At 39.6% G+C, this 22,512-nt stretch overlaps 1 protein-coding gene and 1 long non-coding RNA gene across 8 annotated transcripts in view; one reads left to right on the top strand and one right to left on the bottom strand.

The window, feature by feature from the left end:
* pcbp3 (poly(rC) binding protein 3) overlaps positions 1 to 22,512 on the bottom strand; it is a 56,669-nt gene that overhangs the window by 8,739 nt on the left and 25,418 nt on the right. For 2 of the 7 annotated variants that reach the window (XM_085434639.1, XM_085434635.1), the window contains exons 1-9: positions 16,777 to 16,930; positions 12,975 to 12,998; positions 12,864 to 12,896; positions 12,527 to 12,643; positions 11,760 to 11,891; positions 10,040 to 10,168; positions 8,530 to 8,604; positions 4,285 to 4,326; positions 3,236 to 3,311 (exon numbers count right to left, since the gene is read on the bottom strand). In XM_085434639.1, coding sequence (XP_085290765.1) covers positions 3,236 to 3,311; positions 4,285 to 4,326; positions 8,530 to 8,604; positions 10,040 to 10,168; positions 11,760 to 11,891; positions 12,527 to 12,643; positions 12,864 to 12,896; positions 12,975 to 12,998; positions 16,777 to 16,851 — 703 coding nt within the window. In that variant the 5' untranslated portion in view covers positions 16,852 to 16,930. Of the gene's footprint in view, positions 1 to 3,235; positions 3,315 to 4,284; positions 4,327 to 8,529; positions 8,605 to 10,039; positions 10,169 to 11,759; positions 11,892 to 12,526; positions 12,659 to 12,863; positions 12,897 to 12,974; positions 12,999 to 16,776; positions 16,937 to 22,512 lie in introns of those variants that run through there. The other 5 variants (XM_085434637.1, XM_085434633.1, XM_085434640.1 and 2 more) reach the window with 4 other exon arrangements.
* Positions 20,089 to 22,512, top strand: part of LOC146691279 (uncharacterized) — an 84,655-nt gene continuing 82,231 nt past the window's right edge. Inside the window, exon 1 of the long non-coding RNA XR_014915567.1 lies at positions 20,089 to 20,428. This is a non-coding gene — a long non-coding RNA (uncharacterized LOC146691279). The remainder of the gene's footprint in view (positions 20,429 to 22,512) is intronic.

Consider the following 22,512-nt stretch of genomic DNA (forward strand, 5'->3'; position numbering starts at 1 on the left):
TCCCAAATTACACAGCAAAATCTTACAGTGGGGCAAAAAAGTATTTAGTCAGCCACCGATTGTGCAAGTTCCCCCACTTAAAATGATGAGAGAGGTCAGTAATTTGCACCAGAGGTACACTTCAACTGTGAGAGACAGAATGTGAAAAAAAAATCCATGAATCCACATGGTAGGATTTGTAAAGAATTTATTCGTAAATCAGGGTGGAAAATAAGTATTTGGTCAATAACAAAAATACAACTCAATACTTTGTAACATAACCTTTGTTGGCAATAACAGAGGTCAAACGTTTACTATAGGTCTTTACCAGGTTTGCACACACAGTAGCTGGTATTTTGGCCCATTCCTCCATGCAGATCTTCTCGAGAGCAGTGATGTTTTGGGGCTGTCGCCGAGCAACACGGACTTTCAACTCCCGCCACAGATTTTCTATGGGGTTGAGGTCTGGAGACTGGCTAGGCCACTCCAGGACTTTCAAATGCTTCTTACGGAGCCACTCCTTTGTTGCCCGGGCGGTGTGTTTTGGATCATTGTCATGTTGGAAGACCCAGCCTCGTTTCATCTTCAAAGTTCTCACTGATGGAAGGAGGTTTTGGCTCAAAATCTCACGATACATGGCCCCATTCATTCTGTCCTTAACACGGATCAGTCGTCCTGTCCCCTTGGCAGAAAAACAGCCCCATAGCATGATGTTTCCACCCCCATGCTTCACAGTAGGTATGGTGTTCTTGGGATGCAACTCAGTATTCTTCTTCCTCCAAACACGACGAGTTGAGTTTATACCAAAAAGTTCTACTTTGGTTTCATCTGACCACATGACATTCTCCCAATCCTCTGCTGTATCATCCATGTGCTCTCTGGCAAACTTCAGACGGGCCTGGACATGCACTGGCTTCAGCAGCGGAACACGTCTGGCACTGCGGGATTTGATTCCCTGCCGTTGTAGTGTGTTACTGATGGTGACCTTTGTTACTTTGGTCCCAGCTCTCTGCAGGTCATTCACCAGGTCCCCCCGTGTGGTTCTGGGATCTTTGCTCACCGTTCTCATGATCATTTTGACCCCACGGGATGAGATCTTGCGTGGAGCCCCAGATCGTGAGAGATTATCAGTGGTCTTGTATGTCTTCCATTTTCTGATGATTGCTCCCACAGTTGATTTTTCCACACCAAGCTGCTTGCCTATTGTAGATTCACTCTTCCCAGTCTGGTGCAGGTCTACAATACTTTTCCTGGTGTCCTTCGAAAGCTCTTTGGTCTTGGCCATGGTGGAGTTTGGAGTCTGACTGTTTGAGGCTGTGGACAGGTGTCTTTTATACAGATGATGAGTTCAAACAGGTGCCATTCATACAGGTAACGAGTGGGGGACAGAAAAGCGTCTTACAGAAGACGTTACAGGTCTGTGAGAGCCAGAGATTTTCCTTGTTTGAGGTGACCAAATACTTATTTTCCACCCTGATTTACGAATAAATTCTTTACAAATCCTACCATGTGGATTCATGGATTTTTTTTTCACATTCTGTCCCTCACAGTTGAAGTGTACCTCTGGTGCAAATTACTGACCTCTGTCATCATTTTAAGTGGGGGAACTTGCACAATCGGTGGCTGACTAAATACTTTTTTGCCCCACTGTAAATTAAATTTCCTGCTTGGAGAGAAAAGGAAACACATTCAGAAGGGGGATCATGAACTTTGTTTAATCAGTTACTCATTCCATGTACAGCTATGCAGACAGGCACAGTAAGGGTTAAAAAAAGAAAAAGAGAGAGAACGCTGTGTGGCTGCTCAGGTAACAAAATTAAAAGATATACAGCTGCCATGAAATGAAATCTAACAACCACCATGGGATAGATGACCCTACGTAAAACACACGAGGAATCAGTAGAAGTGTGAATCAAATGCACCTATAAGTCAAACAGCATATAATGGAAATCAGGTTATAGCTGCTTATTTACTAATGCTGTTCCGGTATATCAGCCGTGTAATTGGTTTCTTACATCATTGTTTTGTTATTTACAGTCTGACTAGCTTGACTCCTTTGCTCTCTGTTTCACCCATTAGGTTTATTTCACTTTTTGAGGTTAGACAATGAGGGGAGACAACGTTATTTGAGTTGTCAAAAAATCCAGAACTTGATATGTGGATATAAATGGAATAAAAGTAGCATGGTGGCTTAAATGTGATTAATCATAACTCCAAACCTTTGTGAAACCCTTCACCGTAACTTGACATGCATCTCACAAGAAATGCAACGTTGACTCAACACAATGAATGTGATTAGCCCATTCAGTACTGTTGATTCACGGTACTGTCCACGTCTTCTTTCGCCGCTAGGTCAAAGAGAGAAACTCCACCACCAACTAGTGTTTTGGTGTTGAAACTGCAACAAACCAGCACATGGCCTTTTTGCGTGGCGCCTGCATGCTCTCCCTGTGCTTTGGGTCACCAGGCCTCATAAAATATCCTGATATTCTGTTTTATCTCAGCCCAGCATACTTGTCTCACAAGTTACACTCAATTTCAAGAGTTTTGCCGTCCTGTTTATTTATTTTCCCAACAAGTTAGAATTTGAAAAAATAAAATAAAATATGGAAGAAAGGAAAAGCCAAACCAATAACCTACAACCTTGCTAGACTGAAATATGCATTCCACAGAGGTGAACTACAGATGTTTCTTATCCACCCGGACTACTCCCGAAAGCCTTGAATCCACATAAATCTCATAGGTGACCTTTTTTGATCTCAAAATGCTAAGTTTGCATTTCTGCATTCATTATAGCTAAGGCTTTTGGATAAAAACGTACTCACGAGACCTTCATTTGATCAACTGCACAGATGCAGAGGTTGCGATGCACATAGGCTAATATAAACACCAAGAGCTATAAAAGAGCTAGAGGCACAATTATTATTGTAGAATCGGGCCTGTGGCATTAGAGTCTCCCTCCTTAATGGAAAGTCAACAGCATAAACAATTTGCCCTGTTTCCAAGAGATAATGCAGTTTGGAATACATCATTTTAAAGTGAAGCCCGAAGGCATTTTTTTACCTTTCAGTGGCAAAATATCAGACATATCCAAGAAAAAAAAACCCATATATGGACAAATCAAAGAAAGATAGAAACTACAGGGGCCAAGACATGCTGTGCCAAAATAGAGATAGGGTGCAAGGTAGGGAAAGAGAAAAATGTTTCTCTGGATGCAAAGAGAAGGAAGTATCTATCGGGCCTCGTGGGTACGTACCAGGGAAAGCAGGGGTGGTCTGTCCGAGAGGGGTAAAGGGGGTTTGCTGCATAGCCAACTGGTGGAGCTTGGTCAACTGCTGAAGGGTTAGGAGGGAAAGTAGAACTAAGAGGTTACTGTTACACAGGTCACACCAAGAAATGAAGCCAACCAAAACTAGAGTGAAGAAACGGTGAGGAAAAGGAGGCCATGGCACGGGGTGGTGGAGGATAAAAAGTAAGAGAAAAAGAGATACAGAGAGAGGATGATTGTCTGTCGTGGAGATGGACTCTATTAGATAATTTGATATTTTCCTTTCTGTTCTGCCTGTTTCTTTATCATTTTTAGCATAGTGATTTTGAAAATGTGGACCCACTGGTGAGCACATTAACATTAACTGCAGGAAATAATTTTTATTGCCCTCTTAATTACCACGTCTTTCTAAATGGCAGTTTTGACTCACACTCAGAGAACCCATATGACTGCAAGAGCACCTGCTCTCCCAGCCAGTATGGTCACAGGATGTCCATCCGCTGCTGTATATCATTTCCATCAGGAATAAGGGAAGGCCGATACTTTAAAGGCTTCCTCTCCTTTTAAGAGGAGTTTTAATGAGGGAGGAAGAGGGTGTCAGGCCCGTACTTGAGTGATTGTACTGTCAACCACCACCTCCACTGGCATCAATCATTGCCCAACTTTGAATTAGTGGATCTGACACAAGGTAGCTCTTGAGATGCTCTTATGACAAGGACAGATGAAGGCAGATTATTAATGGAGACTATATGGTCCAAGGGAATTAAAGAGCTGTCTACATCAAAACTGCCATTACTGTCTTTGCCTTGATCGTTAACACCAGGAGCCACTGGCTTGTTATCGACCAGATCTTTCTGGTAGTTCAGCCACAATAAAACCTTAAACTATAGACAGCCAGTGGTTCTGAAAGTGGAAGGGCTTTATAGCTTATCTCATAAGAGCTGATGTGTGCATCTAATCAAATGTCTGCTCTTTATATACGAAACAACGCAGGTTTGTTTCAAAATTAAATTTTTAAAAAGAGACTAAGAACTTACATCTGGGTGTGGTATGGCGTACTGTCCCTGAATTGTGTAGGCCTGGAAAGGTAAAACATAGAAGAAAAATCAGACTTCAGTATCAGAGGGGGTAAAAATCAAATAAAGAACAAATCAGCTTGTACACTTTCAAACACTTTCAAAAAGCCTTTCAGTCACTTACAAACACTCATCTTGGGCATGAATCACTTTGGGCTTTAATCAATTCTTTGAAGTGTTCTTTTTTCCGGAGTGGAATGATTGTACCGCATACATCTTTAATTACTTTAAAAATACAAGTATTGCGTGCACAAGCTTGAATTTATTGTCGATTTTCCTTCGATCACACAGGGTCAAAAGTTTATGTACAAGCTTTAATTTATACCTACACTCACTTAAATCTTTTAATAAGTGGTTCTACAATGCCTTTTAACTTGTTAATGAGTTGCTGCCTACAACTCATAGTTTCTTTTTGCCAGAATAAAAATGATTTGATTGACAGGTGAAGGTCTTTTAAAGCCAGTCCTTAAAGACCTACAGATTCCAAGATCAAGGATGTTCCAAGCTGACCAAGCAACAATCCCCTGCTCAAAAACCAACACATTTAAGCTCAATTGAACCCATATGGGTAAGTCAAATACCATCTGGAGAAAAGTTTTATGTTTGGAGGAGTAAAGGTGAGGCTTTCAAACCTATGATGGGATCATGCTCTGGAACAGTTTTTCTACTTTTGGTAGTGGTGCATTCCATAAAGTGGATGAAACAATAAAGGAGGACTACCTTCACCGTAAACGTTACCTCAGTTTAACATTATGTCAGAAACTTACTCATGGCTTCCAAAAGTGTCTAGCTGATGTGCAACTTCCACTAATATTTAACCAAATATTAGTTAGTGGTGTAGTTATATATTTGACCCAGTGTAAATATTTTTGACCCTGTTTCAAACTTACATTCAATTAAAACGTCATTAAAGTTGTATACTGTGCAATCATTCCACAACGGATGAAAAACAGTTTAAAAAAAAATCATGAAAAACACAAAATAACCTTGACCTTCATGCCCAGGATGAATATATGTAAACCTCTGACCACAACTGAATATTCCTTTTTCTTATTATGTGTCTATGTACTATATATAATGTATATATTACATATAATACTGATTATAAATTTTGGTATGTGTTTCTAGTGGGGCGAAGTGGGAGTTCGCCTTGTAACCGGAAGGTTGCCGGTTCAAGCCCCGGCTCGGACAGTCTCGGTCGTTGTGTCCTTGGGCAACACACTTCACCTACCGCCTACTGATGTTGGCCAGAAGGGCCAATGGCGCGATATGGCAGCCTCACTTCTGTCAGTCTGCCCCAGGGCAGCTGTGGCTACAACTGTAGCTTGCCTCCACCAGTGTGTGAATGTGTGTGTGAATGGGTGGATGACTGGGTGTGTAAAGCGCTTTGGGGTCCCTAGGCGGGACTAGTAAAAGCGCTATACAAATACAGGCCATTTACCATTTATTTACCATTTAGTGGTAATGACATTAAAGTGATGGTTCACTTAATCTTATGCATCATTAGCAATGACATTAACTAACATTAATTGATGATCCACTTAAGTGTTAGCATATTCAAAGCAGTATCAGAAAAGGCTTATTATATGTAGATGAAGTACAATGACATCCAAGTCTTGGAAGTCCAAAAATACAATAAAATATATCCGATGACTGGCAGAAAATGTTTCATAATGTCCATAAAGCGCATTTGCTGATGGCTGCCAATGCAACTTAGTGCTGCTTTATGACTCCTCATTTTTGGTTCTCCTGTTTCATCTTTAATTCATGGATTCAACTGTATAAACAAAATAGCTGCCTCGGTCTCAGGTGAGTAATCATTCAAATCCCAGTCTAGACTGTGTATGTATATGCTAACGTTAAACATAGCATATTAGTCAACTGAATTACCTTATTTTGGACAGATGTTTTTGCATTTCTGTCTGTGCATGTTTTTTTTGTTTTGTTTTTTCTAAATCAGACCCGTGTAAGTTGTTTTCTAAAGGCTTCAGATGTGGGGGTTTTTTTTCCATTTAACACCCAGTGATGATGATTATTCCCAGACAAAAGGAAAATTGGAGTCATTACAAGTTCTTATGTGCTCTGGTCCTCCAGCGCATCTCTTGTTTGCTAAGTTTTCAAATTCATTCAACAGCTTTTAGTCCAAATCTGCAATTAACTTATGGATATGGCTGGACAGACATTAGTATGCACCCAGCATTCTTGTTGACATTAATGCCATTGTTACTGATTCACACATTATGGTTCTGCTACCGTCCCTGCTTCCCTCTTTCACTATCCGGTGCACTCAAACAACAATGACTGTCCAGCCAAAATGCACTCACCAGCCACTTTTTTAGGTACACCTGTTAGGTACACCAGCTGCTTGTTAATACATATATTAAATCGGAAAATTCACATGGCAACAACTCAATGCACTTAGGCATGTAAACATGGTCAAGACCAGTGAATCTGAATGTGGAATGGTTGTTGGTGCCAGGCAGGCTGGTCTGAGTATTTCAGAAACTGCTGATTGGCTAGGGCTTTCCCACAGAACTATCTCTAAGGGTTTCCAGAGTCCAAAAAAGAGAAAGTATCCAGAGAGCAGCAGTTAGATGAGTGAAAATGGATGAGAAAAGACTGGCCAGATTACTTTAAAGTTAACAGTAAAGTCACAGTAGCTTAAATAACTACTTGTAACAACCAAGGTATGGAGAGGATCATCTCTGAATACATAGCATGAACCTTAAAGCAGATGGGTTACAGCAGCAGACAGCGTGCCATTCCTGTCAACTAAAAAACAGGAAACCGAGGCTACAATTCACATAGATTTATCAAAACTGAACAACATAAGATTGGGAAAACATTGCTGGGCTCAACAAGTCCAGATTTCTGCTTTGACTTTCAGTTGGTGGGGTCAGAATTTGAGATTAGCAAAATGGAAACATGGTTCCATCCTGCACTGTATCAACACTTCTTTTGCTGTTCGTGGTATAATGGTGCGGAGGACATTTCTGGCACACTTTAGGCCCCTTAGTAGCCAGTAAGGCTTGTTTTAATTCTTATTTTTATGTCTATTTAAGCGTTATATGACAGCATGTTTGCACTAAGTACCGCAGCAATTTCCTAATGTTGTAAACCTGCTCAACATTTGGCAATAAAACCCTTTCTGATTCCGATTCTAAACACCCCAGCCTGCTTTCAGCAGGATACCACACCATGTGATAAAACTCAAGCCAACTCAAAATGTTTTCTGAATATGTCAGTGAATTGGCTACGCAATTGACATCCACAGTCCCGATGCAATTGAGCACATGTGGGATGTGATGGAACAGGAGGTTCACATCATAGATGTGTTGGAGAAGAATCTGCAATAATTGATGCTATCGTGTCAATGTCGACCAGAATCTCTGAGGAATGTCTCCAGTAACCTTGTTGAATCCAAGACATTAAATAAGGCAGTTCTGACACCAACAAGTGGTCCAACTGGGTACCAGCTAGGTGCACCTAATCAAACTAATAAAATTGAGCATTTATCATTTGCACAAATGCAAGATCGTTTAAATATAAGTCAGTCAAATATAAGCCACATTCATTTCATGGTAACAGTGCTAGTTCTGACAGAGAGGTTCCTACTGCTACAAAAGCCAAGCAACCAGATAGAAATTACTACAGGTATAAAACTTCTATTTTTACTGAAGCCACTCCCCCAATATAAAACAACTAAAGCTGTAATTTTTGTGACAATCATCCTTGTCAGAACCAATTTCTCTCTTTTCTATGCAAAAGGAACAATGATTAGATAGTTTCACACAGTAGTAGTTGATCAATATAAAAGTACTTCATTGTGTCTTATGACACAGTAGGTTTAATTACATTTAAGAAGTGCTCTCTCATCTACTGCTTTCCATTTATTCCAGCCTAAAACGTGAAAATTGAACGATTTGTACATCAGTCATTCACCCCAACCACATCCTTACAAGTTTCTAAATGTCATTTAAAAAATACGATACAACCAGCTAATATGCTGCACCTAAATCTGCTAAATAATATAGTTTAGTCTTATATAAAATTTATTTTTAGGCGACAGAGTTGCAGAAATTGCAAGTGTGCGAATAAAAGTTAACAGAAGCTTGCACTAAAGAGGCAGTGATGCTGATGCTGCAGCAAAAGCCTCAAGTTGGCTGTAGGCACAAACTAACAAGCTAAAGCTAGTTCAGCACTTACCTGGCCACCAGAAAAAATGACAGGGGTGGAGGTGGGCTTTGGGCGGTAAGGGATAGTGGCACCTTTTGGTGGGGACTAGGAAAAACAAAAGTCAGAGTTAGTCTAAAGCAAGATAATTGCAAATGTAAGTGCGTCAAACTCACATCTGCACAAGAATTGTTTTACTTTTTTTATACTCAACAATGAACGGAAACTAGTTTAAAGATGAGCAAATTATAAAGCTAAAGATGCCAATTAGCTGAGCAGGATGCTTGCCACAATTTGTTTGAAGGTAACAGAGCATGCTAAGTGAAAATATTAAAATCAGTTCATTATTGTACCAAGGAAATTTTCCCAAAGCCTAGTCCCACATATAGCAAGTAAACTCCATTATTTTAGCAAAAGTGGCTACAAGGTGATGCTAGTTTCTGTTTTGTTACCTCTTTTTAGCTTTTGTTCCCTGTCTTTAGAGTTGTTATGCTAAGATACACTAGCTAAATGGTTGTTATGCTAAGATACACTAGCTAAATATACACATAAAATAGCTTCTTATTTAATGTGTATATTTAATGGTACTGATGTGCTCTTTTTTTTTTTGTTAATAAAACCTAGAAAAGAAAAAACAGAGAGTGAACAGTTCTTTAAAATACTGTAATATTTTTTGACTTGGTGTATCACTGTGTGCAGTGTAATGCATATGAAGCGGGATAGCATCCACCCACTTATCAATTCACATATATAATCATATTTTCCAAAGTGCTTTACTGCAGAAAAGCAGAGGAATTATTCTGAGGCAATAAAGTGTCTTGCTGAGAGAAACGTTATAGTTTTCACAAAGAAAATGTCTTTAGTCTTCATGCACTGCTGTGTAAATGCATCACCTTATTTTTTCTGAGCCATGACGAATGAGAAGGAAGGGGATTTCCAGTTTGCGAACTTACTATAATGACACCAAGTTATTGATTCATGCCGTGCATCAGCAACAAGACTATTCAAGACGGGGGGAAAGGCTTAATCAAATTTCCACTGTAGCTGCTGTGCTGCAGCAGCAGGAGTATCCACTTCAGATACAATATCCAGACAAAGTAATGGTGTTACTCTTTCCGTGACAGTTCAGTTGGATACTAATGCACAAAAATGATCGATAATTACAGATTTCTCCCTCTAAATTGCATCAGAATGATTTAAATTGCAGTCTGTTTTGCTATGCTGCAAACAATTTCTCACTTTCAGCATAATAGAAAATGTACGCATGTAGACCCTTCTTGGCACGAGCCGGTTGCCTGTCAAGTTGACATTTATGGACAACAATTGCCAGGTGGTTCTGACCATTCAAAAATCAATTTCTTAGAAAATGTGCTTTACGACCACAAGCACTAAATATAAATTCTTAAAGAGGCACGCTATAGGTCTAGCCAGAAGTGCAATGCGACACACACTCTGTCTGTTCAATACATTTCTCTGAGACTGTATAGTAAGTCATATTGGCACTTAAACTAGAGTCGTTTTGCTAAATCTGTACATACTTTACCTCCAGCATAACCACACAGATCTGTCTGACACACTGGATGATGGCTTCTGGGGTCCCAGAGATTGTCACTGCACGTTCTGTGGAGTTGGGCAGCATGTCGCCTGCTACCTGGACCTGGGCCCCTGTGGACTGGAGCAGAGGAAGGGACTCTGAGGGGCTTGATGATGTTGAAAGAAATTCATTTGTAACACATTCAGGCTGTGCTTTGCATTTCTCTCAAGAGTACAGGCACTTACTTTGGCAGGGAAATTAAAATTGAAAGGTACTTCAAGTACTCAAGGTGCAGGCTATATGATAGACTCCGTTTCAGCCTCTATAAGAGCACCATGGCAATTTGGATGTTTAGTTTGTCCTTTACTATTTCCTTCAATTGCCACATATCCACCTGGGGTCAAAACATGTTGCCTTCATGGCTGTATTTTGTCTCCACGTCTTCTTTTTTTCAGCTTCCATCAAAAAGACAATAATGATGCATCCTCCCACACTTCACCCACTCACTCATTCAGCCACTGTGTAGTGTCTGCTACATCACTGGGAAACAAGCATAGACTACAGCTGATGCATTTCGGAGACTTTTTGGATGCACTGCTCCACCATTAGTGTCCACCAGCTATTCATAATTATCTCTAATTGCACCACTTTTAAAACCACTGCCAAAAAAGTTGCTATTTTTGGATAATTGGATGTTAAAATTTACATCTCTCTCCACAAATTATTTCTAACACAAATCTGTACAGAGATAACTTTATGTACAACAGCTGTAATCTACCCACCTATAAAATCATGACTGGGAATGTAGCTTTGATATGCTATTAAATGCTAGTGTTCATGATACTGACTGTGAATTAATGACACTTGCACTTCCAAAACTGTAAAATACATAAAATGGTTCAAACTTTTATAATAGCTTTTTTTGTCATATATAAACTAATCTGAGTATCAATCACTGGATCAAAGTAAGCTCAGGCTTCACAGTTTTTCAGTGTTTTCCATTCTTTGATATGTAAGACGTCTCAGCGAGCAGAAGTCCCTAAAATAGCCTGGCTGTGAGCACAGAAGCCCGGTCCAACACTTTGATCCAGACTGAAGTAGCTCAACAATTATCGGACTGCTTCGCATCAAATTTTGAAATAAATGTTCCTGCCACCCAGAATACAAAATGCACTGACTTTGCCTCAAGCACCAGCAACAGGGGGTGGGCAATTTTCTGGTTTAGTGACATGTCTTAACAAATTTTTATAGCGATACTGTGCAGATGGTGCTATGATGGCCTTGTGAAGGTATATACCGCAAGATGGCATCATCCAAACTTTGAGTCCTGCTCAGCTGCCTGTCATACTGTATCTCCTCTTCTGAGGCTTTCTAGCATTAAGGCCTGAAATGTTGTCCTGATTTAAAAAAAAAAAAAAAAAAACTGCACTCGCTAAATGTCCTGTGGCTGCAGGGTCATAACTGCTGCTGAACGTTCCAGATATTTCATTAATAATTTATTAAGTAACACATAATCAAGTAAAAACAAGCCTACAGTTAATTATTTAGGAAAAATGACACAGTTTAGTTAAACTATTCATTAATTTTCAAATATCTAATATTTATTTACTCATGAAGAATGTAAGCTCGTAAAATAAAACTATTTGTCTGTAAATGTTCTGTTTGTCTTTAAAAAACAGGATAAACATTATTAACATAATTAGGTCGTTCAGAAAAATGTTTCACACACCTCTCTCATTTCTTTGATTTTGGAGCCTCCTTTCCCTATGAGGGAGCCACACTGGCTGGCTGGCACAACAAGCCTTAAGGTGACAGGAGGCTTGCTAGTTGCTGGACTGTTGCTCATGGAATTGATTATGTCCTGGAAAACAACAACAAAAGTAGCAAGTATTTTATCTTGTAAGGGTAATGTTTTCTTGATGTGACATCGAGACATTCGTGATGTTAACTGTCTCAGTAATGAATGTCCAAATAAATTTCCAGACTTCAAAGGTGGTGCAAAATGACCTGCAAAAACACACTTGTTTTAAATTTTCCTTGAGTATTTTCATCTCCTCCGCTCGCTGAATGCACCCTCCTGTAAACACCCAGCCTATTGGCACGGCACATTTTACACAGATCACCGAGAACTCAGCAGTCAGTCTCCTCTTACAAGTTCCAGTCACAGTACTTACACAGCACTAGCAAGAGGAGACACATCAAAGACAACATCAGCAGAAAGATAGCTGAAAATTCACCTCATACTGTTCAGTGATACAGGTTCCCTTTGCAGGTGTACTGTATATATGTATGTATATGAGTCTGGCTTGGTTTTATCTAAATACAAACACTGAGATTGTGTTTGCAGACAGATCTTTATCTCAAAGCGAGAAACCCACGCTTGCAGGAAAACTGTGTGTACATAAAGAAAGCTGAATGTCTGGAACTACCACAGGAGCAAAAGGTGAATTGAAATACAAAATGAGTACATTTTGATTGTGTACAGACTGATCATACCTCTTCAAATTTGTAGGCAATCATAGCAAAAGCCTTGAAGATGGTATCCGTTGGTCCGGTGATGGTAACAATCCTCTCTGGACAGTTGCCCTCAGAAATATTGATTCGCGCTCCACTCTGGAAGACCAGCAACTACTTTTCATTTTCAGTGGCGATGATAAGAAACCTTAATTATTCAAACAGATCCTGAGCAAATTTGAATCATGCATTACAAAGTTAACTTCGCCTGGTATTTCATTGTGATCTTTAGTGACTTGCTGGGGGGGGGGGAGGGGGGGGTGCAATGGGCGGGAGGGTAATAAATATTTTTGCTAATTTTTTCTATATTCAAACTCACCTCTTCTCGCATCTTTTTTACTGTTTCTCCTTTCTGAAAAAAAGTACATTTGTACATCAAAGTGAATCAGAATCTTTCCATAATCATGAAAATGAGTATGAAAATACATACCTTTCCAATTATACTTCCAACCTCCTGTAACATGAAAACACAACAAGAAAAAGTGAAGAAAATAAACATATTTATTTGTTTAAATGTGTACTTTTTAATTGTTTGCTTCTCTTTTTACTGAACAGGGTGTAAAAACTGTGCCAAGACATGAAGACAGGCATGTTCAGGGTCAGACTTTCCATGCTTGTTGAATCACTCTTTATGGGTTTGGTGTGGCGCAGCTGGTAAAGGGCACAGAGGCAGCGCTGGCTGCAAGCGTCAACACTCCCCGACCTCTCCTCAGAAAGTGTGAGGGTTACGTCTACTGTGACGTTAAAGCTGCAGGTAGTTGCAGTTCACAGCGCCAGGTTCTACCCTATAAGAATCATTTATATTTATCAAGTGCTACATTAAATTACACTCCAAAACTAACTTTCTGACAATATACTCATAAACATAACAAGTTTCAGTTGTAATGGTCAGTGCCAGCTCTAAACCAAGTGAACCAATGAGCTGCTGTCTGTGCTTGTAGGGCCGTTGCATTGACTCATTGTCCCAGAAGTGCAGTAGATTACCCATCCAGCCCTGTTTCATTAACTATATTGTTTTTTCTTCTTAAAGTAAATCAAATTACAATTGCATTCATTCATGTGGTTGTAATGAAGTGGAACTTTTCCTACATTTAATACAAGTATAACCTGCAGGGGAAAAAGGTTTAAACCATATTTTCAGGCTAAGTCACCTGCTCATCATCAAAGCCTTTTTTTAATCATATTTGAGGGGTGATTCTTTATCTGTCTTCCTGTATTGTCCCACTAACAACTGAAATACATTTGATGTCTCTTCCAATTCTTTTAGATGTGTGTTTGGTCACGTTATCTCGTAATAACTGCCTGGAATTGCAAACATGGCTGAGGTGCAAGCTTCTTGAATGACTTATACTCATATAAACTTCTTCTCAGAGGGAGAAAGGAGAATGGCACCTGTGCCACTCCACTCCAGCTTCAGGGACACAGAGATGAGCCTACCAAAAACTCTTTTCTGGGCATCACAAAAGGGGAAAAAAGTCATTTGAAAGTATAACAGGATGCTGGAGGGTTGCCTGCCCTCAATAGATAATGATGAAAACGCTCCAATACCCAATGTAACCCAATGGTTTCTCAATTTGAGGGCTTCACTGCTGTGGAGAAAGGACGTGGGTAATCCTGCCAAAATCCTCCCTTGTGGCTGCTGTGGTTATGTCCCTGCCAGGATGTGGGGTTATTCAAACAGTCACAGGGTCACTGGCTTTTAAAGCGATTACATGAGCAGTCATGCAGGCTGACCTGCAGGCTGCTTGGCACACCAGGCAAGGAGAAGATGTGAGCTTCATTCTTTGTCCTGCAGAATCTACCAGCATTATCAGCTACGCATGTGTGCTGCGGGTTTTCTAGCTGCCTAGCTTGAAGCAAACTTGTAACTGAGCTGCTGTTATGTAACGTTCATACAGTTCTAGACAAGAAGAAATCTGCTTTTTTACAAACTCTACACTGACAAGAAAGTAATGGTCGTTGCATACAGATATTATTTACAAAGTAAAGCACAAGAGGTGGGGGATGGAAAGCAAGAGCCATGATAATACAGCATTCTTTATAAAACCAGGTGAACACAAACTAATTCTGATGGCCACTTAAAGAGTAGAAAGGAGTGAGGATGGTACACATGTGTCTAAAAAAAATAAGAACTGCTAAAAAGTTGGTGCCCATTAATACATTATACACCATGCCCTGGGAAATCTGAAAATACTAAGGGCGAACAAGAACACGCTGAGCTGAGTCAGCAGCAGAGAAACACACAGCAGGAGATTTTCAGTCTTAAAGGCCTGAAGTCTCCAAAGGCCTTTGAACCTCAGTGAAGCTTGCTTACATAACCCCACAGTAAAGAAAGGTAAAAGTAGAGCAAAGCTGGACTTTGGTGTGGGAAGGCAAAATACATCTGCTGCCATTAGCTTATTTTGTTGATCTTACATAATATGAGTTAATGCTGTGTACAGTAAGTGGAAACAGCATATGCTGCTGCTGTACTTTCATTCAAGCTGATCTAGACTGTTGTCAAAGCAAAGCTATTGTTGGCTCTAACGGTTTCCATAATGGGACAAATTGCAGATTTTATTGGCACTTCCTAAGCATCTTTCAAACTCAATGCCCACCAGTCATTTTTCAAGCACTTTGGGCCTTTATTAGACAAGTAGATGGATGGACGGAACTGAGGGAGGAAGGAGACTGGTAATTACAAACAACAAAGATGGCTATCTGGACTTGAATGTTGATGCTACTCAATACCTTCAACCCCTAGGCCTCCAGGATGCTAATATACAATAGTTCTCTACTTTTTAACATTTAAAGTACTTTTTTTGTTTACCATTTAGTGGCTTTCGGTAGTTCACGTTAGCAGGATTCTTTTTAGCCCCTGTTGGTTAGTAGGCGGAGTTTAGTAGGAGTTAGTAGGAGCTTTTTAAACCCACGTCTACATGTTAGCAGTATCAATAGTATATGGAACCGCTTGTCTGTGGGCTACAATTGTTTATTTTTGTACTGTTGTTGGTACTTTATGGAGAATATTAGTCACAAAGAACTAATAGTAAATGTCAAGGCACTGGGTCTGGTGATCCAGTGTTTGTGTTTTTTGGGTTAAGTTATACTCTTTGAATGATGGTTTTCTGTTTTGTATTATATTTACAGTTCCTGGTTTCTAGGTTTCTGTTCTGTTTCTGTTCTCTGTGTGTTATATGCTTAGTCTTAGTTTTCTGTCTTTATGTCTTCCCTGTGTCCCACGTCTTGTTACTTTTGTCTCTGTGCTTCATGTTCCCACTGTTCCAGAGTCTGTCATGTTTCTATGTCTCAGTGTCAAGTCTGTATCTCTGTGTCATGCTTCCTGTTTTACTTTGACAGTCTGTGTCCTTTGCCAATGTACTCTGCTTTGCTTCATTCGTCTCGTTATGTCTCATTTGTCCCAGATGTGTTCCCACCCGTTCCCCATCCTCTCGTTGTCTTGACTGTGCATTTAAGCCCTGTGTTCCATTTGTGCTTTGTTATGTTGTGCCCTCACAGTGTTATGTTTCTGCCTTTGTGTTCCTGCAGAAGCTCTAGTTCTCAGTCCGTGGTTTGTTTCTTATTTTCTAGAGTCCAGTTTAGTTTTCTTATTTGAGGATTTGGTTTGTTTGTTGTGAAATTTATTTTTGTGGAAAGTTTTCTCATTCCATGTACAAGTCCTGCGTTTGGGTCCTACATCCTACCTGCCGCCTGCCACAGCACACACCTTGACAGTAAAGTGGAACTAAGTGTGGTAAACAATTAAAAATATTTTGTAATTTCTCTCTTTTTCATCACCTATCCTGAATATTGTGACATATAGATGTTTTGGTATACATCTACAGATGTCTCCACAAACCAACTTACTTAATTTAATTATTTAAAAATCTAAGGGACCACTATGATGCAAGTCCTATGAATTACAGCAGGTTGTGACATATAATTAAATTTTTTAATTTACAGATGTCCTGCTACTAGGACGGTCAAATCTAAGGTCAGAGTTGAGGTTAACAGGACAAATAGAGAAACGATTTGAAAGTTGATTTCATTGCACAATTTGTACAATTCCAATTTATCTGAATACAACTTCATTAAAATCAGATGAAAGGTTTAGGAAGAGAGGCCATGTAAAAACTGGCACCTGATTCATCACTGAAAGGATCTTGAAATGAAGAAATAAATCCCTCTGCATGTCTCTCACTTTTCAGGCTTCCTAACAGTCAATATAGCACTCAATCACTGTGCTCACTTACTTTTCCATGCATGAGGAGGCGGATGGTCAGGGTGACATTGAGGCCACCCTCTGACTGGACTTTTGTTGGCTCCATGCTGGGGGAGGAAAAACTGGTGGTCCAGCAGTAGGATGTCCTCAGAAGGAGAAGGAGTGCGGTGGTATTCCAGCCAGCCAGTCACCTACAAAACACAACATCACACATAAGCAAACACAGTCGGTGTGTTCACAACCAGCAGATGATATCAACGTCCAGTTGCATTAAATTATTATAAGAAGGCAGTTTGGTGCTTCTGCAGATGCGGTAACGGAATCATATTTCTGCTGTATGACACATAAAATAGTTTCTAAAGCCATTAATCTACAGACTGCTTTGACACAACATAAAGCTTTCAGCGATTTTAACTAATGTTCAGTGGTTCATTAGTTTGTGACACTGCACACTCCTCATATCTTCAGCACCAAATAACACACTTGTTTTCTGGGGTATACTAACCACAAATGCCTAAATTAAAAATAAGTGATGACTTTAGGCTTAAAATCCAAAGTGCAGAGCCCATTCGACTACAGCGTGGCTAAGCAACACATTTATGAGCTGCCTGCTCAATATTTGTTTCATGAATGACACGTAATTGTGTTGAGAAGATCGAGAGATAACCGAATGTAATCACATTCCGCTCCCCCCTAGGTATTTTTTTCCCCCGTCTATTTGCTCTGTTAAAAATTCAAACGCAAAAACAAAGCAATCACTTGTTTTGTTTTTAATTGCAGGCCAGATCAGAAGAGAGAGAGAAAATTCTTCTGAGCTCTTATTCACGAACTATCTAGGAATATACTGGAAATACCAGACTGACCAATACAGGAATAAAATAATTTGCAACATTTGTGACGGAGGACCGTGCCATTGAGATGAAACTAGGTGAATAAATGAATACATGGACTACAGGAATGCCTTATCTGTATATATGTAATGTTGCTTTGAAGGTGCAGCATGATGACTTGCAGAATCCTCCGAGTCTTCACTGCTAAAAAGCTTTTTCCTCTGACTCAGACATTAAAGTCTTCCTCCTGTGCCCTTATTACAGTTAGTCAAATTACTTTGCTCTCCTCTGCCTTTGCTGTTAAGGCAAAGGCAAACAGACCAGTCTGTATGCTTGGATGGCTGTGCCAAAAAGTCATAGCTGCTTTTTGTGTTTTAAAAAGTTATAAGAAATGACTTGGTGTTCTGGTTAAGTCTATGTAAAGTCTATAACAAAGAAATCTTTAATGAGTAAAGGAAAAGTTTCTGTACTGTTGCCAAGTTTAGAATGACCTTTGTTACACGAATGTCAATATATCATGTGTGATGTGATGCAGAGCCTGAATCCAGTCTGTTTCACATTTCCTACTGTCCCGTGGTTAGTGTGGTGCTCTGTAACCCTTTGGCTATTGTCATTTCACTCAGACAATACCATCCAAATGTCAATATTAAGTTTTCTGTAGATACAGTTTGCAATCTGATGTAATCACCCATCCTGTTGAGTTACTGCTGTTATCATTACCTGCAAGTTTGAGGTTTAAATTTTTATCAAGCAGCCCCAGGGGATTCTTCTCCAATCTCTATTTTCTGCGTTTTTGTGGAGACTCATTTGGCTACAGCTTCTAATTTCCAGCCAGACACAACCTTAGGCTACTGTTTACTTTTTGTGCTCATATAAGAAAATGGAACAATATTATCCTATGAAAACAAAGACGAAGAGGAGATATATAAAAATTAGCACAGCAGCCCTCCCCACCCATTTTGGTTAGTGAGGTTGGTTTGAGTATTGTGAGAAAAGGAATATAAATCATGCTAACTGCACTGAAGTGAGGGCAAAACCCACAGATACTGATATCCACACTGGATATATGTAAGTTACATTTTAGAGGTCAACTTAAATATACCTGCAGGGGACAACTTTAAATGCAGATTCCTGTCTATCACTCTGCATCACCAGGAAGGCATAAGATTGGTTCTAAATTCATTCTGCAGCATGAAAGTAACCCCACACATACAGTCAGCCACAAAGAGCAGTTTGTCTGGTCACCAGGAAGCCCTGATGTCAGTGCAATGAACAGGCCCACAGCTGCGGGTCAGACAAGCCACCTGGGCTTAAATTGAGCTTTATGTGGTTCAAAGGTAAAAGTTTAGTTTATTACAAGATGAAGCAGTAAGACTGTGGACCTTGAAGTGATCACATCCACGAACCAAAAATATGTCTAGCTTAGAACCCACTGAAACAATCAGATGTGTTGTGTTTCCCACGAGAAACACTCATCCCTAAACTTTACTGCTTTTAAACAAAGGGCTGAGGGATGATTGGTAGGCACAGACATGAGACAGGAATATAATTTGATTGATATAAACATGGTCCAGAGTTACCTCATCATTTTACACCTCATATGTAAGCAAAAACATTTTAAATGGAATTTAATTATTTAACAGGGATCCAATAAAGACAAGTCCCTAGCAGTCCAAAAACATGCTCATTAGAGTGTGTTAGCCCGATGACTGACTGGTGATGTGGGTGCACCCTGCCTTTCCTTGCACAGTGGCAGCTGGGATAAGCTTCAGGCCACCCCAGGTCAGATCATCAGTTAAGAATGGATATTTCATTATATCCAAAAAATAGCACTGATGACCATCTGGTACACTGAAAACAAAGTTCATATTTTAATAAACAAAAATACTCTTTATGGTTAATCAATTAAAATATTATTTTAATGCAAAATTTGTTTTTATGCAACACACTTACACCAGTCAGTTATTTTTGTTTTTTGTTATACATCTTTGGAAATAAAGATTGCTTTGTTGTAGCCTACCAATATTTGTGCCTACTTGTGCTACAGAAAAGTGGGATTTATCATTAATTTTTGCATAACTATGGAATGCAGGTGTAAGTGTGGCACATCTATAGATACTCCTGTGATATGCAATGAATTAAACTGCTGTGGCTAAAGGTGGTCTAATTTCAGATTAATATATATTCATAAAAAAACAGGAGTTCAGCACAGCACAAGATTAATGAGATGTAATAGAAGTGGAGGCACAAGAACCTGGGGGGGGAGGTGGCAGGTTCTGCAAGACAGGTGGAAGAAACTACCTGCCAAGCACCTTGGGAACCTCTGAGCACCAATTAACAAGTAATAATTTGCACTTTTAGAAAGGGAAAGAATAACTTCACCAAATTTAGAGATTATATATCAGATTCATAAGAAAAAAGTTGAAATAATGGGGTCTTTCTCTTAATGTTTATTAGCCAGCATGGCCCTCTGGGAAAAGAGTTGCCCACAGGTGTGCTGAGGTTGTGCTGGAGCTGTAGCAGCTTTGCAAAACCAAGGAAGGTGTTCAAAAAGGTTTGCATGGAGACAGCCAGATTGTAAGATTCAGTCCTTTAATAATAAACTTCTAAATGTACGTGAAGCCATTGTGAAGCTGTAGTAAACCCCGACAAAGTGAACTAAAGGCAACAACTTCAACGTCACACTGACTCACACTACTATCAAGTGTGCTGCTAATGCTGTCAGCTAGCTAACCACGCTAACGGCACAGAGTGAAGGCCGAGACGAGCCCAGACAGATCCAACAGGAAAATGAACTAATATGGGCTTCAAGTAATTCTCCCGGACAAAGAGAATGACCTTCATCTGAATGCCGTGAGTAAAACAATCCACCTCTGCTGTTTTCAGTTTGGTAATTACATTCTCCGTGTTATATACAACCTCGTGTGTGTTGACTGACTGTTTGCCGCTAAAGTTTTACTTGTAAACACAGCAAAGCACTTTTTAAATTGTGTTTTCTCTTATAGTTTACAATCATTCCTCTATAAAAGCAAACCCCCCTACCTGCCTTTATGTATACATTGTACATTTCTTGTCTTTGTGCGGGTTATTTCTTTCATTTTAAAGGTGTAAATGTCTTTCTTGCATAGGTAGAAAGGACTTTATATATTTACAAACATGGTTTGGTTTTGAGATGTTGTATAATGTATTATACAACCACAAATGTCTACAAAGTTATTTTACTAGGTATTTTGTATTCTTGTACAGCACTTTGGTCAACGTACTGTTGTAATTAAATGTGCTATATAAATAAATAAACTAGAACTATAAACTATAGATATATAGCGTTTTCGGGTTTTTTTGGTTGACAAATGTAAGTCCGTTTGTTGGCACTTCCTTGTAAACATAACTTTTAAGTGTTTCAGTAGTTGTAGTTTTAGTTGTGTGTTAAATTTTATTCTGAGTTTATCAGATATTTTTGATCACATTCAAGGTGTTTGTGGTATCCTTCCTCTCCTTGCATGGGAGATGTTATGATTTGCTTTGGGTTCTTTAAAACCTCCAGTCACACATCTTAAAATAAAAATCAAAGTAGATGAGATCACTTCTTGTACAGGACAGGTAACAGATGTTTCAGTTAAAATGTTCTGGTAAGTTCATAATTTTACAGCATTTTGAAACTAGAATTAGTTTATTATGAATATTTCACAAAGTTGTGAAATAAGTGGTAAGAGCCAGGCCCAGCCATTGCACTGGCATGGTTAGTTTTTCTGTCCTACAGCCTTGCCTCTTGTCCTAACAGGGACCTTGTCTGAGACAGGTTCCCCTGCATTTCCCCCCTGGGTTGTTACTGCTTGGTAGTGAGATGCCTCATCTATCCTAAGTGACGTCACAGAGTATTAGTCATTACTATTATACCTCTTTCAAGGCTTCTTGAGGCCCACCTAATGTAAAATGCAGGTGCAGTTTTTGATGCGTTATAAATGGGCAGTTATGTGAACACCTGCTCAGAACCTTGTAGGCTTGTCTGTTAGTTTTCCTGCAATACAGTCCCATTGCAGGATTTTGGGTTACCCTGCTTCCGTGCAGTCAGAGGAACCTTCAGCAAACATGTGTTTATCAGTAGGGTGTCCAGGTCTGTCTCCTCATACTGCATTTCTTGCTTTGCCCTTTCCTGACTCAAGTAACTACTAATGTGGGTCTTGCCTGGGGTTTCACAGCCAGAGAGCTGCACAAAGGGCTACCTGCTAGTAGCATGTGCCTCTATATGCATGTGGCTGGTACAGTAATTTGAAATGTGGTATTTCTCATTAAAAACGACTTAATGTTTTTGGATTTTCTTTTTAAAAACAGAAGTTGCAAATTCTTTTAAAGCTCTGTTTTGCTGTTTGCCGGAGTGATGTGTCCCTGCTGATGATAATAAAATGTAGCAACACAAATAAATTTGCTTAACAGGTGTGCTGACTACTGAGAGGATTCATATCCATGAGCACAAACACTTAGACGACGTTATCATGACTGTTTCACATGTTGCTATGAGAAACAGGGTCAACTGCAGAGTGATATTTTGTGGTGTTAGAACAAATGAGTCAGACAAAACTGCCAACATGGTGCGTTGGGCTTTGTGCTTTTTGCACCTCGTAGTGATGCTGTTTTTTTTTTGTTTTTTTTTTTGTTTTTTTTTTTTCCCCCCTAACCAGTTGGCAACACCTAGAGAGCTGTGAACAAAAAAACATACCGTGTTGACGTGTAAATAAAGGTACAAAAAGAAAAATGCTCACAAACGTGTTCATCTTGCTCCGGGTCTAATGATCACTGTGCCTTTGTCAAGAGGTGTCAGACAGCGTGTGGCAGCAAAGGTGTTAACAAGCATCATGTGTCACATAATTGTCCACATGTGAATCGGACCCCATAGTAAACTCGGAATCAGAATCAGAATCAGAAACTTTATTGTCATT

Source organism: Copadichromis virginalis, linkage group LG16 (genome assembly GCF_057382275.1).
Source record: "Copadichromis virginalis isolate Kocher_CV1m ecotype Utaka linkage group LG16, C_Virginalis_male_GT1.1, whole genome shotgun sequence".
NCBI classification, from domain to species: Eukaryota; Metazoa; Chordata; class Actinopteri; order Cichliformes; family Cichlidae; genus Copadichromis; species Copadichromis virginalis.